This window comes from Elephas maximus, chromosome 22, assembly GCF_024166365.1.
Source record: "Elephas maximus indicus isolate mEleMax1 chromosome 22, mEleMax1 primary haplotype, whole genome shotgun sequence".
NCBI lineage: Eukaryota > Metazoa > Chordata > Mammalia > Proboscidea > Elephantidae > Elephas > Elephas maximus.
In genome coordinates this window covers 43,681,707-43,699,130 of record NC_064840.1, presented here as the reverse complement: position 1 = coordinate 43,699,130, position 17,424 = coordinate 43,681,707, and the positions used below count along the sequence as shown (strand labels likewise).

Genomic DNA, 17,424 nt, shown 5'->3' with positions numbered 1-17,424 from the left:
TTTGCCAACAAGGGCCTATTCTGCTGAAATAGGCCCACACAGGTCCACGCAGAAGAGAAAGGTGCTCAAGGTCCATGGACGGTTTATGCCTGGACAGGAGCTGCTTCTGTCCTGATTTCCCCCGGTTAATGGAGCTAGCAAATTATCTTTTCCTCCCAGTCGCAAGTTTTTTCCTTCCCCGAGGTCGGGAGGACGGCTCTAGGTGCTTACCAGGGTCTATCTCAGGCTCAGGGATTCAGCCGCTGAAGCCGGCTTGGGAGTGGGGGGCTGGGCAGTAAAATATACGCAAGTACTTAGCTTTTGCCAAGAGTGCCGTTCTCCTCAGGTTCAGGAGGTGTGAGTGGGCTGTGCGGCTGGCTGCTTCTCCCTGAGGAAACTGCAGCCAAACGCTAGGACCAGCCTGCCGCAGCTGCTGCTGCTGCCGCCACTCTGGGAATGGTGCCTGAAAGCTTCCCGTGATTCAGGTCTGGTAACTCCTCTCCACTTCTGAATGGCCTCTTTCTCCCCCTGCCCATCAGTTCATTGTCTAAGCTTGCCTTGGATGCTCAGGGCTCCCAGCTTGTCACAAATATACTCGTTTCATTCGTTTTTTCGGGTCTTTGTTGTTTTTAAAGAGGGCTCGACGGAAGCGTATACTCCGCCATCTTGGCTCCGCCTCCCTCCATTTCATTTTTGATGATTTCCAATTTTCCTAGATTCATACTTCATGTGTTCCACATTCTGATTATTATGGATGTTTGCAGGTCTGTCTTCTCATTTTGTGTCATGCTGCATCAGCAAATGAAGATCCTGAAAGTACGACTCCATCCACGTCATTAAGGTCGACTCCACTCTGAGAAGGCAGCTCTTCCCCAGTTGTCTTTTGAGTGCCCCCCAACCTAGGCGGACTCATCTTCCCGCACCATATTAAACAGTGTTCCCCTGCTATTCACAAGATTTTCACTGGCTAATTCTTTTCAGAACTAGACTGCCGGAACCTTCAAAGCTCAGCTGAAACCTGTCCTCCATAAGTGACCCTGCTGGTATCTGAATACCGGTGGCATAGCTTCCTGCATCACAACAACATGCAAGCCCCTGCAGTACGACAAACTGACAGACACGTGGGGCGGGGGGTGGGCTACATGGTATATACATACAAGGGCATATTACTCAGATGTAAAGAGAAATGAAGTTCTGATACATGCTATAAGAATGAACCTTGAAAACATTATGTGGAGTGAAATAAGTCTGTCACAAAACCACATACATTTTATAATCCTACTTACATGAAACATCTAGAATAGGCAAATACATAGTAACCAAAGTTTAGTAGTGGCTACCAGGGGTGGGAGTGAGGGGATAAATGGAGGGTTATTGCTTAAGGGGTACTATTCTATTAAGGGTGATGGAAAAAATCTGGAAATGGACAGCGGTGATGGTTATACAACATGGTAAACATATGAACATATAAAAATGTTGAAACGGCAAATGTTTCATTATATACATACATACACACACACACACACACACGCACGTTATGATTTCCCTTTTCAACTTTATGTCCAATGTCCTTTTAGGAATCTCTCCCTTTGGCACCCATGACATAAAAAGGGCTTTTCCTGGCGGCAAAAAGAAGAACTATAAAAACAAAAACCCATGGAGCTCAGTAGCTTTTGAGCTTCATGAGCCTTGGAGAAAAGGCTTTTACTGGAGGTTGTCCCTGTGGCCAGGGCACCTAAGACATTGTTAACATGGACAATGATAGCCAGCTGCTTCCAATCTTTGCTGAGAGGGGAAGATGAGCAAGTGGATACTATAGCAAAAAGTGTCTGCTTTGAGTTCCTGGGAGGGTATAGAGATTCTGTGGCAAAGAGCAGACGTTAGTATTGCCAAGCAGAGTCAGGGTCTCCCTTTGCACAGAGAGAACTAGGCACAAGGGCTCCTGACAGCCTCTTCCAGTTGCTGGGCAATTTCTACAGATGCCCTGGTATACAGTATCAGACATAATAATGAGATGGAGACCCTACATGTGAAGAGACAGTTTCCTAAGCTCTGGCTGACTTTAGCATTTCTTATAAAGGGTGGATTAATGAACTTTTCGAAAAATCAATTTATATGGAACTACTGAAGCTGTGGGAGAAAAGACTTGGTTATCTGCTCCCGTAAAGATTTATAGCCTTGGAAACCCTATGGGACAGTTCTACCCTGTCCTATAGGGTCACTGTGAGTTGGAATTGACTTGATGGTACCCAACAACAACAACAACAACTGAAGCTTAGAGTTCTGTCCAGTAACAGCTATTGCTTTTTCCCAAATAACTTCTTTAATTAGTCATTAGCTCAAGAAACATTAAGATTTTCTATCTTTTTAAGGACTTGTCACTGAATGGGCAAGAGATTTGAATTTAAATTTGACGACGTTTCTTCTTCATAATGTTTATTTTAAACGCAAAAGAAATCATTATAGAATGTTGGGTTGAGACGATTATCTTGATAATAAAAAAATGCAAGTTAAAATGAGATCTGAAAGTATACTTATATAACTACAAAGGACTTGAATAAAGTTGGAAAAAAACTACAAAAAAGGGTAACAACCAATGTTAGCAAGGGTGAAGTACAAGAATTGTGTCCAACTCTCTGGTGGGAGTATAAACTGTTGTACTTTTTCTAGACAACATTCTGGCAATGTATAACCTAAAGCCATAACTGTGTTCATAGTCTTTGACCCAAAAATTCCAACTTCAGGAAAATTTCCTAAGGAAATAAACATATATACAGAGTTATGTAAAACAGTATTCCTTTAATTGCTATTTGCAATATCGAAAAACTGGAAATACTAAATGTCCACCAATAAGCAGTTAAAGTAAATTATGATTCATTTATAAGCTACCACTATGCAACCATTAAGAACGATGCAGAATGATGCTTTTGAAATATCTTTAACGACATGATATATACTTACTCTTATAAGAAGATAGTATATGCAGTATGATTTATCTACACACACAAATAATAAGCAAAGAAAATACACGAAAGTTTTAACCATAGTTGTCTCTGGTACTGAGGTTCGGGCTGATTTTTGTGTCTTTATCTTTTTTTCTATTTTCCAAATTTTCTACAACAAGCGTATTTTTATTGAGAAATGAATGTTATATAAAAGATACCAAAAATCCACTGCCATCAAGTCGATTCTGACTCATAGTGACCCTACAGGACAGAGCAGAACTGCCATATAGGGTTTCTAAAGAGTGAACGGTGGATTCAAACTGCCGACCTTTGGGTTAGCAGCCAAGCTCTTAACTACTGAGTCACTAGGGCTCTATATAAAAAATACAGTCATAAAAATAAAAGCAAGAAAAGACTGCAGGGTATTAAAAACAAAAGATGCCTGTCTGGAGTGGTGGTTCGTAAGTGGGGTCCAGGGGCCCAGGGGCTCCCAGACTCGTTCAGGGACCTGCGAGGACAGTGCTGGTGTCACAGCAACACTAAGATGCGATTTGCCTTTTTCACTCTCATTCTCTTACGGGTTTTCAGTGGAATTTTCCAGCGGCTACATGACACATATTATTGCAACAGATTAAATTCAAGAGGTGATCTGAGAGTCCAGTGTCTTCTACAGTCAGATGTTACGGAGATTTGTAAGTAAAAAACAGTGCCCTTCTCTTTTTACTATTTTTTTAAACTTATTTTTCATAAAAAAAAAAAACTTGTTATCTTAACATGTAATGGGATTATACTGCTATATTTGAAAAGTTTTAATTTCTCATATAGCAAATATCAATAGATATAACCCACATAAATGAAAGTTCTTTGGATTCTCAATTTTTAAGGAGTCTTGACACCAGAAAGTTTGAGAACTGCTGGCTTAGAGTATTGAAATCAAAACATAAGCCTTCAACCCCAGTCACTGTAAAATACCAGGCTAAAATGTGAAGGGTTGTGTGCTGCATAATGTTGGTTTGGGCAACACCTGACTGCATATACATCTGTGGTCCCATAAATTTTTTTTTTAAAGGGAAAGCAGTTCCCCTTTTGCTTATTATTTTCCCCTAATGATTTTAAAGACTCCAATCCCCCAGAGCAAACTAACGGCAGGGCTTGAGGGGCATCCCAATCCCTGCAGTGCCGTGTCCTTTCCCTCCTCCTCGCTTCATTCACCTGCCCCGCTGCCAGTGCAGGCTCCTCTGCTCCTGCTTCAGGTGCTGGTGGGGACATGAGCTGGGCCTGTGGTGCTTGCAGGCTGCTGCCTCCAGGTGGCGGCCGCACATGATCAGGAAGCAGCAACACTAACAGGGCAGCGGCAGCCACTGCTGCCATTGCCAGCCACGCTCCGGGTACCCAGGCATCTGCTCCACCAGTCAACTCTTTGTGTCCCTGTGGGTCAGCCCCATTTCCCTCCTCCATGCCGGGATATGTGCAAAGTCCCCACCCAGCTGCCAGTACAACATCTGCCTGGCCAGCTGCACATGTGGTAAGGCCAGCCTCCTGTATCCAGCGGATACAGCTCTCAGGCTGTAGGTAATGTTAACCTAGTAGGCTGGGCAACTAGAAGTCTAATGCTAAGAATCATTATTTCAAAGTTCTGGCAGAAGGCTTCAGGACGACACCTGGTCAAAAAGAGCCTCTGCTGCGAGGAAGGAAGACTGAACTGGTGACCCGGAGGCCTGCAAGGGCAGATAGGTGGGCACAGGGCAGGTCTCAGAGTCAAAGCTGCTAGTCTGCTTGGGTCTTGGTAGGATACAGCCTAAAAGGGAAGTGTGTATTAGAGCCAAGCTCCAACCAAATTGCATGTTACAAAAGTGTAAAGTAAGCATCAGAAGGAAATTCATGAGAGATGCAACCTTGACCATCTCACTCATGACTGAGCTATAATTAAGGGAAACGGAAGTCAGCTGCTTAGCCAAGTGTTTGCCTACAAGGACGAGCTACTAAATTCACAAGCTCAAACTAAAAATTAATACTCTTTCTTCTTAAAGAATTATTTGACCACAAACATCCAAATGACCTTCAAAATAGTCAACTTGAGGAGCTATACAAACATTTTGAAGATTTTATTGCTTAAAACGTTTCTGACTCCTTTTGAAAAATTATTTTTATAACCAACTTATAAGGCTTATAAGAAAATCTAAATCATTGCTTTGAAGTTATAACTTGGTTTTGGCGAAAACACTATATCACCTAGCTTGATTACCCCATCTTGATCACCAGACATAACTACAAGTATTTTTCTAAAATTGGTTTCAGTAGTTAAATCTCACCTCCAAGGATGAAGACTTGCTACCAGTGACTATATTCTCACAGAGTCGAGAGCAGACTGTTCTAACTCATCAGGGAGGCCCCTGTGAGGGCCTGGTCGATCTCCAGCCTGGGCTCACCAACAGGACTTGTGCTTCTACTTACTCCTGCTACACAATGGTGCCCAGAGCACATACACTAAGATGCTCCCTTCCAAGGACCACGAGTGAAACAGAAAGGGGTAAAAAATGTGAACAATTATCTACTTATTTGTGCTTTAATGAAAAACAGGATTCCCTGCATTTAAAAAAGCTAGTTAGTTTTGTATTGTTGAATCAATTTTATTTAATTACTGAAATTCACTCGAATATCTTTTATCTACTGCTCCTAATTAAAAAAAAAATAAAGAAACTAAAAAAGCTCAAAAGGTTAATTCTGGGAAGGACTAGATGTACTGGAAACTGGTTCCCCACTGTGTGGGGAGTACAGTACCTGGTCCTCTCGCCTGGGCCCACCACCAGCCTTTGGCAGGGCTCACAGGAATAAGCAACATTCAGTAGCTTTAAAGTTCAAATCCAGGATATGGATACTATTTCTGAACTTCAAAGTCCAAAAATAGCTTTGGGGATACTGTTTTTTAATAAGTTTTCCTGCCTCTTTTTACTGTTTTTTTTTTTTTTAAAACTTGTTCAAGCTATCTCAAAAGGCAAAAGAAAGGTCATAGTTTTATATGCTGTAATTGCAGGAGATGGACCACTTGACTCTCGTGTCTTCCTTCTTAGAGTGTATGTCAAATATTCCACATGTACAATATGCTTTTTACTTTTTTCCCTATTAAAACAAAGGCTAAGATTTTTATATAAGTACAAAATACTTACTTTAATAAATCGAAACTTAAGTTATGCTAAAATGGATGTAACTAATAAGCTTATATTCCTTATATTTTGATTACTCTTACCTCCTCCATCAATCTTTGAAGTCAAAGAAACTTGATGCTTACACATAAATGAGGTCCAGGAAGGACAAGGAAAACCACAACCCCTAAGGAAGTTCAGAGCTGGCATCAGCATTTCCATTCTCCAAGGTTCTGGCCTGGAACTTGGTCTACTGAATCCCACTGCTTCAACATCAATATAAGCAGCAGTCCTGACTTTTACAGCTATTACTTCATTAGTTGAAAAAATAGAAGACTCAGAAAATTCCATCTCTCTTCCTGGTAAATTGCTTAAGGGTCGGGTCTATGTTTTTTGGTTCATTCATATTTGAAACCAAAAGAAAGCCATCTTTGGAATGATCTTCTTCAAAAGACTCAGGTGGAAAACTTGAGTTTAGCCATAAGAAAGACAATGGCCTACCTCAGGCATAATTTCGATCTTCTCATACCGACGTTTGAAGGGCAGGGCAAGAACCTCGGCCCTGCGATAGGACATGGCAGGAGGCTGGCAGTCAATCATCAGGTCCATCCTGTGGGACTGCGTTGGAGGTGGCTGGGTATACTGCTCAGGACACACCACATGGAGGGGCTGGAGAAACCAATGGGGTAGGGTGAAGGGAGAAGAAAAGAAACAAGATGAGGCTGTGAAGCAAAGCAATCTATTCCGAATAATATCAGCATTTGCTAGGCTCATTCACTATCCTAATTCTATCTTTTCAGATGCTCATTACAACTTTCAGGCTATTTCTAACTCCCTTCTCTCAAATTCAACTAGCTGGTGAGAGCAGAGATGAGCACCAAAAAACCCAAACCCACTGCCATTGAGTCAATTCCAACTCGTAGCGACTCTATAGGACAGAGTAGAGCCGCCCCATAAGGTTTTCAAGGCTGTGATCTTTACAAAAGCAGACCGCCACATGTTTCTCCTGTGGAGCGGCTGCTGAGTTTGAACCAGCTGACCTTTTGGTTAGCAGCTGGATGCTTAACCACTGTGCCACCAAGGCTCTGTAAGACATGAGCCCAGTGGGGGATAAAAAAGAATAAAAGTTTCAGGCTGAACTTGCAGCCACATTGATGAGTGAGGGATTTATTGTCTTATTTTGCTTAAAAAAATTTTTTTTTTACTATACTTAAGTTATTTTCATGTCCATGTGTCTTCTCCTAACTGGTGTCTAAGCTCCTGAGGGCACAGTAACATATATATTGTGATATATACCATCTCTACTATTATAGGCTACTGGCTAATTACCAAGAATTGTGATTTCTCATGCTAGCTTGGTATTCTTGGTTTTGAGTTTCTTCTGTTGCCTACAGGTCAACTGGCATTAGGCAGTAGGCACTGACTGGTCAGGCCATATATTTAATCATTTGCATGGCATATGAGATAGAACCTTTTTTTTTTTTTAATTTTTTTTTTAACAAAATGTTTCTTTTGTTAACTTGTGAGGAAAAAACAAAATTAGTAAGCCAAAGTATACTTTAGACAAAGATCATCCAATTGAAAACTAATCTTGGCACCCACAGGGTATCACATACTCAATGGTTTTACTTAAGAGTTTTCGGACCATGCCTCAAGTGCCTTGAAGAATAAGACTTTCTAACAGGCTGAATTGGTTGGATTTAAAACAGCACTTGTTCTTTAGAGCTAATCTTTCCCTTCTTCCTCAAACTTCTTTCTCCCGATCTAGTTAGTATCTTTATAACCCTATCTCAAAGCCATCTGACTCCACAATCATAGCCTGAGGACTTCTCCTAGGTTTTCCTCTCCTAAACTGGAGATCAGGTCACGTCCAGTGTCGAATATTAGCACACAACATGGGGTTTAAAGAGTTACAAAGCTTGTTTAGGGATTGGGATTTGTAGTTATACTTAGTAATGAAAACCAACAGGCTCTTAACTCTTTCTTCTATCATGTTGCTAAGGTTATCAGATTACCCCATCAAGGCCAAAATTGGTTAACTGCTCTCATTATGCTTAGCTAGGTAAAGGCCTTATTCTCTTCTTGTAGAGCAAAAAAGTTAGTGATCGCCATAATCAATAATCTCTGCGCTCCAGAGGCTCTTCAGCTTTCTCTTTTTCTTGTTATACTTCTTAAGAGTTTTGTGTTAGACCCTCCCATTCTGAGGTCAAAGATTCTGTAAACGAGAGGAAAGAGCATCTGAACTAGGTCAAGAAATGAAGGGAGGTGATCATATCCAGCTAAATTACTAAGTGGAGGGACAATAGGGAGTGCCAGGGAACCTCAGCACTTATTCAAGCTCCTGAAAATTTCCTCTCTATGAAAATCATCTCCCCTTTTCTAAGTTGTTTTCCTTGACAATTCCAATCCATTTTTTCCTTCCCATTTATCAAAAAACTTACCATACCAGTGGTAAATGACCTAGTGCAGTGATTTTCCATTCCCTGCTTTCCCTCTACATTCCCCTCTGAGCATATATTCTTCATTTTATCCACCACCTTACCTCCACTACTTCTATCTCTATGACAGAAAATGCAAAAATGAAAAAACAAAACAAAAACAACAAAAAACCTCTGACAAATGCAAAACAACACTATCAGTGGGGCTAATCCACAAGTGCAACAAGGGCCCAATGCATGTTTCAAGCAAATTGTCTTTCAGTTTAGTGAACACGTTTCTAGAATGACTTTTTTGGGGGGAGGGAGAGTACAATTTGCTTCCAACTGGACACAGATGTACCTCCTCAAAAATAGCAGACTGTTTATGCTTTCTTTTCCTTCCAGTTTTGATGTCTGTAGAGTGGAAATTTCTTTCAGTATGTAATGATCATTAGTTTTGTTTTCAGGGTAACTAGTATATGCGTCAGCATTCTGTGGATATTCAGACAGTCAGAAAAACAGGACTGAAATGTAGCTAGGTAGCCCTTCCATCTTTTATCACAGATTTGCAGCTCACAGAGAGAATACCACCAAGTGAAGAAAGACACAAGCATGGTTTACTTCATTACCTGAACTTCTTTAAGCAACTTTGACACTTGGATGAAATTCAGCCGTGTATCAATGGGGCAGTATATGCATTTCATGGCCAAGGGCTGGTAGGGAGCCAGTGCATCCAGATAGGAGAAGTCAGGTTCTATGGAAGTACAGAAAAGAAATTTTAAAAATGCAGGCAACAGAGGGGCTGCCCAGCAAGAAGGTGGCTGCTGTGGTCAGGGCCAAGTTAGGGGGTGGCCAGAGTGATCAGGGAGGTAAGTGGTGAGCATGGTGAAGAGACTTGTTACATACAGGGGCACTGAGCAAGTAACTAAAACACTTAGGACGACTGGAGCCAGATTTCTTACTGTCAGAGAAAGGGGTAACAAGTAAGGGAAGGAAGACGTCAGAATGAACCCTGTAGGATGGAGTTGGAATTGAAAGTACTGGTGTGAACTCAAAGTTTTCAACACAGAAAGATAAGAGATGAGATAAATGAGGAAATAAGTAGAGAAGGGAAAGCTCTTCTTCACAACAGAATTCCAAGTAACAAATGTAAAACAAATGATGAAACTTAAATATCACCACTTGGCAACCATCGTCGTAATAATTTATTCAGATCAGAATCTCATCAATGTATGCTAAAGAAATCAGATAGAAATTGGATGAAGAACAGAACATATACATACTCTCAGTGTCTCTCCAAAAGATACTTATTAAATACAAGAAAAACTGACTTTATAGTGAAGAAACCTGGCATAGCCACTTTAATTCTCAAAGTTAACACGAGGTGTGAGACAAATCAATGTCCTGGGTCACCTTCTGGATAGAATGCACCTAGAAGAAAAAACAAACAACAACAAATATGGACCTTGACCCCAGGTCAACAAAAAGCTTCTGCTAAGATCATTGTATTGCTATCAGCAAGCCTGAGCACGCCACCTACAGGCACAACGCTGGTCATTCAGTGAGTGTGCTCTCCTGAGAGCCACACCAGCCTGCTTGGCAGGAACTGTTCAACCCCACTTAAGGACGCTGCCCACCTTAAGCCAAAAAACTGACTCTCTCTTGATGTGATAAATGACACTTTCCAACACTTTCCAACACAGGTACCACTTCTTATGGCCATCTTGCTTATACCCTCCTGTCACACCCTAACTTATCCTGTGAATTTGGGAAAACTGATAGAACTTTCTAATATCTAAATTACCACTTATCCAGTGGATCATGTTTCTCTAAGAAGAATACCCAAAAACCTCCAAAACGGGGCAAGCACAGGCTGGTTAGGAGGGCTGACTGACTACCTTTTCTCCTGTAATGTGAGAGCTACAATTCCCACCACAGCAGCAGACATCATAAATGATACAACTTCTCCTCTGGAAGCCCATCAAGACAGTCTAAATGTAAATTCATTACTCAGAACCATCATGGACAATCACATAACCCTTGATATGTCTTAGCTAGCTAAAGGAAAGTTTATACGATAGCAAATACTTCCTACTGTGCCTATGTAAATACTGTGGCCCCGTCATATCAATAACCCACCAACAAGAGCAGGAGAGACTACTCAGAGTCCTACTATAGAAAATGTTCTCTGGACAACTTCCTGATCAAACATCTTCAGCCTTGCTCCATTCTTCTTGCCTTCTAGATAAGAATCATTAAGACACCCAATCATAAAATTACTCCTGTTTCCTGACAGCATCTATCCAAAGCAATGTCCCACTGCCTTGTATCTACCCCAAAAGCCCCCCAACACAAGCCCAAGGTCTTCTCCCTTGCTGCAACAAATCAGTAAACCTAACTCTGTTCAACTACAAGTTGTGTTCCTGGTGGTCTTTGGCCAGAGGGCATTGACATTCCTCAGAAACTAAAAACAAAGGCTGAACACATAGAAGGTCCTAAGTGTCCCTGGCCAGGCTTCTGGCACAACTAGACTCTCTACTAAACAAACAAACAAAAAAACCAAACACAGTGCTGTCGAGTCGATTCCGACTCATAGCAACCCTATAGGACAAGGTAGAACTGCCCCATACAGTTTCCAAGGAGCGCCTGGTGGATTCGAACTGCCGACCTCTTGGTTAGCAGCTGTAGCACTTAACCACTACACCACAAAATCCCACTTTAGATTGAGGAAAATGAGGCTGAGAGAAGTGAGGTCACGTGACTTAGGTTACATAGTAAGTTGGGCCAGATTTCAAATCAAGGTTTTTTTCCTCCATAGTCCATGAGATTTCCAAAACCAAAGGCTGCCAGAAGACCTGAAATTGATGTAGTGATTATCTAAATAAAACCCCCACTTAACCTTATTAAAGGATTTGCTTTTCCTGAGGGGTTCATCTCCAGAAGAAAAACTGTAAGCCAGACAGAAAGTATAATCAAAGGAGAAAGGTACATCTCAGTTGATAATTCCTAAAGGATAAAACAATACTGGTTACCGGAATTACTGCAGTTCTTGAAACAGCTTACAAAATCCTATTAAAAAGTAGAATTCTGTCTCAGGCAGAAATTTAAAAGAACAGATATAAAAGCTCTGTTCAGTTCATAGTTGTCTAACTGCATACTTTCCTCTTTTTTTTTTTTTTACTTTTTTACTATTTTACTGATTTCCTTGTATTTTCTTTATTCTTTGCTATTTGCGATAGAATAATATCCAGATTTATACCTTACTGTAAAATCCTTCCACAGCTCTGTAATCTTGTAGTGCATTCCCTGACAGCTCCAGTGGAAGGACAGGGTTTTGTCTGTGTGTTTTCTTTATTTACCTGTGAATATGACAGTGTTGAGACTAGACTTTCCCCAGAGCTCCAGGAAGTGGACCACATCCCCAAACCGGAGGGAAGGGTGCCCAGTGAACACCACACACGGCTGTCTGAAATCGTTGCTGAAGTCTCCGTGGATGCTGGGGTAGTGCTTCAGCTTATTGGTCTGGATGAGCTAGAACATACGTAAAAAAATATATGGAGAGATATTAGCCTGCCTAGGCTGAAGGAAAAACAAAAGCATGAGAACACGGGCAGAACAGAATTAAAAACACAAACAAATCTTATTAAAATTATGCAAAGACCAACTTTTTTTTTTTTTTACCTATCTGACTCTCTGAACAGATGGGCAAGTCAAGTCCTTCTGATGATATTGACATGCTCAGTGGAGACTTTTGTTCCGGTTGTCATGGCCTGAATTAGTCTGGTTCTTCTTTATAGCTACCTGACACCAGAGCCCTGCCTGAGCCCTTACTAACAGTTATTGTTTGAAGCTGTTGGCTGTGAAACACTAAGTTCTGGCAACAATAAACAGATGCCTCACATGAGAAAAACTGTTTACCAGTCCTGGAACTCCTTGAGAAGTTACAGCTTTATGAACTTTATGTTACTGCAGCGTCTAAATAAAGGCAAAGACAAACTGGCTTTCTGAAATTTTGGAGATTTGATGTCCTTATGACACCAGAGAGCCCTATTAAGAAGCAGGCCATGTACAGCCTCAAACCTCTCAAAAATCTATGCTTTGAACCAAAAAAAGCTTTCCTACAGCACAACACCTGATAATCTTCTTGATAATTTGAGGCCCATACCAATGTAACACCATATACTGTTAAAGCCTCACATAACATCTTACAACACTGCTCAGAAACTCTGCCCAGGTTTCTGCCTGCTGCCTTGCCCTTACCCCCACCTTCACACAGTAGCATCACATGACAAACATCTAGGATTTACAGAACTTCAATATCAAATAGGCCAAAGGAAGTATTGTCCTGAGAGGCTGTTTAATAGATAAAGAAATGGCCTACAATACTGCTTAATTCCTTGTTGTTAGGTGCCATCAAGTTGCTTCAAACTCACAACCCTATGCACAACAGAAGGAAACACTGCCCGGTCCTGCACCATCCTCATGAGTGTTGTTATGCGTGAGGCCACTGTTGCAGCTACTGTGTCACTCAATCTCGTTGAGGGTCTTCCTCTTTTTCCTAACTCTCTACTCTACCAAGCATGATATCCTTCTCCAGGGACTGGTTCCTCCTGAAAACATGCCCGAAGTATGTGAGATGAAGTCTGACCATTCTTGCTTCTAAGGTGCATTCTGACTGTACTTCTTCCGAGACAGATTTGTTCCTTCTTTTGGCAGTCCATGGCATATTCAGTATTCTTCGCTAACACCATAATTCAAAGGTGTCAATTATACATTGTCTTCTTTATTCATTGTCCAGCTTTTGCATGCATATAAGGCTACTGAAAACACCATGGCTTGGGTCATGCACACTTTTTATGAGAATTTGGGGTCTGCATCCCACTGCTCTCCTGCTCCCTCAGGGGTTCTCTGTTGTGTTCCCTGTCAGGGGAGTCACTGGTTATAGCCAGGTACCATCTAGTTCTTCTGGTCTCAGGCTGATGTAGTCTCTGGTTATGTGGCCCTTTCTGTCTCTTGGGCTCATAATTACCTTGTGTCCTTGGTGTTCTTCATTCTCCTTTGCTCCAGGTGGGTTGAGACCAATCGTTGCATCTTAGATGGCAGCTTGCTAGCGTTTAAGACCTCAGATACCGCTCTCCAAAGTGGGATGCAGAATGTTTTCTTAATAGATTTTATTATGCCAATTGACTTAGATGTTCCCTGAAACCATGGTCCCCAAACCCCCACCTCTGCTACGCTGGCCTTGGAAGCATTCAGTTTATTCAGGAAACTTCTTTGCTTTTAGTTTAGTCCAGTTGTGCTGACCTTGCCTGTACTGTGTGTTGTCTTTCCCATCACCTAAAGTAGTTCTTATCTACTAATTAGTAAATATCCCCCCTCCCACCCTCCCTCCCTCCCCGCTCTGGTAACCATCAAAGAATATTTTTTCTCTGTTTAAACTATTTCTCATGTTCTTAAATAGTGGTCTTATACAATATTTGTCCTTTTGCAACTGATTAATTTCACTCAGCATAATACCTTCCAGATTCCTCCACGTTATGAAATGTTTCAATAGATTCATCACTGTTCTTTATTAATGCGTAGTATTCCATCGTATGAATATACCATAAGCTATCCATTCATCCACTGATGGGCACCTGGGTTGCGTCCATCTGTTTGCTATTGTAAATAGTGCTGCAATGAACATGGGTGTGTATATACCTGTTTGTGTAAAGGCTCTTATTTCTCTAGGTTGTAGTCCAAGGAGTGGGATTGCTATTTTTTTATGGTAGTTCTATTTCTAGCTTTTTAAGGGAGTGCTAAATTGATTTCCAAAGTGGTTGTACCATTTTACATCCCCACCAGCAATGTATAAGTGTTTCAATCTCTCCACAACATATCCAGCATTTATTATTTTGTCTTTTTTTGATTAATGCCAGCCTTGTTGAAGTGAGATGGAATCTCATTGTAGTTTTGATTTGCATTTGTGTAATGGCTAATGATCATGGGCATTTCCTCATGTATCTGTTAGCTACCTGAATGTCTTCTTGAGAGAAGTGTCTGTTCATATCCTTTGCCCATTTTTTAATTGGGTTATTTGTCGTTGAGTTTTGCAATATCATGTAGATATTAGAGATCAGACGCTGATCAGAAATGTCATAGCTAAAACTTTTTCCCAGTCTGTAGGTAATCTTTTTACTCTTTGGGTGAAGTCTTTGGATGAGCATAGGTGTTTGAATTTTAGGAGCTCCCAGTTATCGAGTTTTTCTTCTGCACTGTTAGTAACGTTCTGTATACTGTTTATGCCATGTATTAGGGCTCCTAGCACTGTCCCTATTTTTTTTTCCATGATCGTTTTACATTTTACATTTAGGTCTTTGATCCATTTTGAGATAGTTTTTGTGCATGGAGTAAGGTATGGGTCTTGTTTCAATTTTTTGCAGATAGATATCCAGTTACGCCAGCACCATTTGTTAAAAAGACTGTCTTTTCCCCACTTAACTGTTTTGGGGCCTTTGTCAAATATCAACTGCTTACATGTGGATGGATTTATGTCTGGATTCTCAGTTCGGTTCCATTGGTCTACATATCTGTTGTTGTACCAGTACCAGGCTGTTTTGACTATTGTGGCGGTATAATAGGTTCTAAAATCAGGTAGAGTGAGGCCTCCCACTTTGCTCTTCTTTTTCAGTAATGCTTTACTTATCTGGGGCTTATTTTTTTCTCCATCTCATTGAAGAATGTCGTTGGAATTTGGATTGGAATTGCATTAAATCTATTGATCGCTTTTGGTAGAATAGGCATTTTTACAATGTTAAGTCTTCCTATCCATACGCAAGGTATGTTTTCACACTTATGTAGGTCTCTTTTGGTTTCTTGCATAAGTATTTTGTAGTTCTTTGTATGGGTCTTTTACATCTCTGGTAAGATTTATTCCTAAGTATTTTATCTTCTTGGGGGCTACTGTAAATGGTATTGATTTGATGATTTCCTCTTCGATGTTCTTTTTGTTGGTATAGAGGAATCCAAGTGATTTTTGTATGTTTATCTTGTATCCTAACAGACTGCTAACTCTTCTATTAGTTTCAGTAGTTTTCTAGAGGATTCCTTAAGAGTTTTCAGTGTATAAGATCATGTCATTTGCAAAAAGAGATCAATTTACTTCTTCCTTGCCAATCTGGATGCTCTTTATTTTTGTATCTGATCTAATTGCTCTGGCTAGGGCCTCCAGCAAAATGTTGAATAAGAGTGGAGATAAGGGCATCCTTGTCTGCTTCCTGATCTCAAGGGGAATGCTTTTAGACTCTCTCCATTTAGGATTATGTTGGCTATTGTCTTTGTATAAATACCCTTTATTATGTTGAGGAATTTTCCTTTTATTCCTATTTTGCTGAGAGTTTTTATCATGAATGGGTGCTGAACTTTGTCAAATGCCTTTTCTGCATCAATTGATAAAATCATGTGATTCTTGTCTTTTGTTTTATTTATATGATGGATTACATTGTTTTTCTAATGTTGAACCATCCCTGCATACCTAGTATAAATCCTACGTGGTCATGGTAAATTATTTTTTTTGATACGTTGTTGAATTCTATGGGCTAGAATTTTGTTGAGGATTTTTGCATCTAAGTTCATGAGGGATATAGGTCTGTAATTTTCTTTTTTTTGTCTTTACCTGGTTTTGGTATCAGGGACATGCTGGCTTCATAGAATGAATTTCGGAGTATTCAGTCCTTTTCTATGCTCTGAAATACCTTTAGTAGTAGTGGTGTTAACTCTTCTCTGAAGGTTTGTTACAACTCTGCGGTGGAGCCATCCAGGCCAGGGCTTTTTTTTTGTTGGGAGTTTTTTGATTACCTTTACGATTTCTTCTTTGTTATGGGTCTATTTAGTTGTTCTACCTCTTTTGTGTTTTATGTTAGTTTATGTTAGTTTAGGTAGGTAGTGTGTTTCTAGGAATTCATCTGTTTCTTCTAGGTTTTCAAATTTGTTAGAGTACAATTTTGTATAGTAATCTGATATGATTCTTTTAATTTCAGTTGGGTCTGTTGTAATATCGCCCCTCTCACTTCTTATTTGGGTTATCTGCCACCTCTCCTGTTTTTGTCAGTTTGGCCAATGGTTTATCAATTTTGTTAATTTTTTCAAAGAAACAAGCTTTTGGTCTTGTTAATTCTTTCAACTGTTTTTCTGTTTTCTATTTCATTTAATTCGGCTCTAATTTTAATTACTTGCTTCTGGTGATTGTGGGTTTCTTTTGTTGCTCTCAATTTGTTTAAGTTGTAGGGATAATTCTTTGATTTTGGCTCTTTTTTCTTTTTGGATGTGTGCATTTATTGATACAAATTGACCTCTGAACACTGCTTTCGCTGTGTCCCAAAGGTTCTAAAAGCGTTTTCATTCTCATTGGATTCTATAAATTTCTTTATTCCATCCTTAATGTCTCCTATAATCCAGTCTTTTTTGAGCAGGGTATTCTTCAGTTTCCAAGTGTTTGATTTCTTTTCCCTGCTTTTTCTATTACTGATTTCTACTTTTAAGGCCTTATGGTCAGAGAAGATGCTTTGTAATATTTTAATGTTTTGGATTCTGCTAAGGCTTGCTTTATGACCTAATATGTGGTCTCTTCTAGAGAATGTTCCATATGTACTAGAAAAGACAGTATACTTGGCTGCTGTTGGATGCAGTGTTCTGTATATGTCTATAAGTTGGTTGATCGTGGCATTTAGTTCTTCTGTGTCTTTATTGAGTTTCTTTCTGGATGTCCTGTCCTTCACTGAAAGTGGTGTGTTGAAGTCTCCTACTATTATTGTGGAGCTGTCTATCTCCCTTTTCAATGCTGACAGAGTTTGTTTTATGTATCTTGCAGCCCTGTCATTGGGTGCATAAATATTTAATATGGTTATATCCTCTTGGTATATTGTCCCTTTAATCATTATATAGTGTCTTTCCTAATCCTTT

General features: G+C 40.2%; 1 protein-coding gene across 2 annotated transcripts in view; it reads right to left on the bottom strand.

Moving 5' to 3' along the window:
* The window catches only part of INTS9 (integrator complex subunit 9), a 153,932-nt gene that overhangs the window by 17,767 nt on the left and 118,741 nt on the right, over window positions 1-17,424 (bottom strand). For both annotated transcript variants that reach the window (XM_049865687.1, XM_049865688.1), the window contains 3 exons: window positions 11,844-12,015; window positions 9,114-9,238; window positions 6,569-6,736 (listed from right to left, as the gene is read on the bottom strand). In XM_049865687.1, coding sequence (XP_049721644.1) covers window positions 6,569-6,736; window positions 9,114-9,238; window positions 11,844-12,015 — 465 coding nt within the window. The remainder of the gene's footprint in view (window positions 1-6,568; window positions 6,737-9,113; window positions 9,239-11,843; window positions 12,016-17,424) is intronic.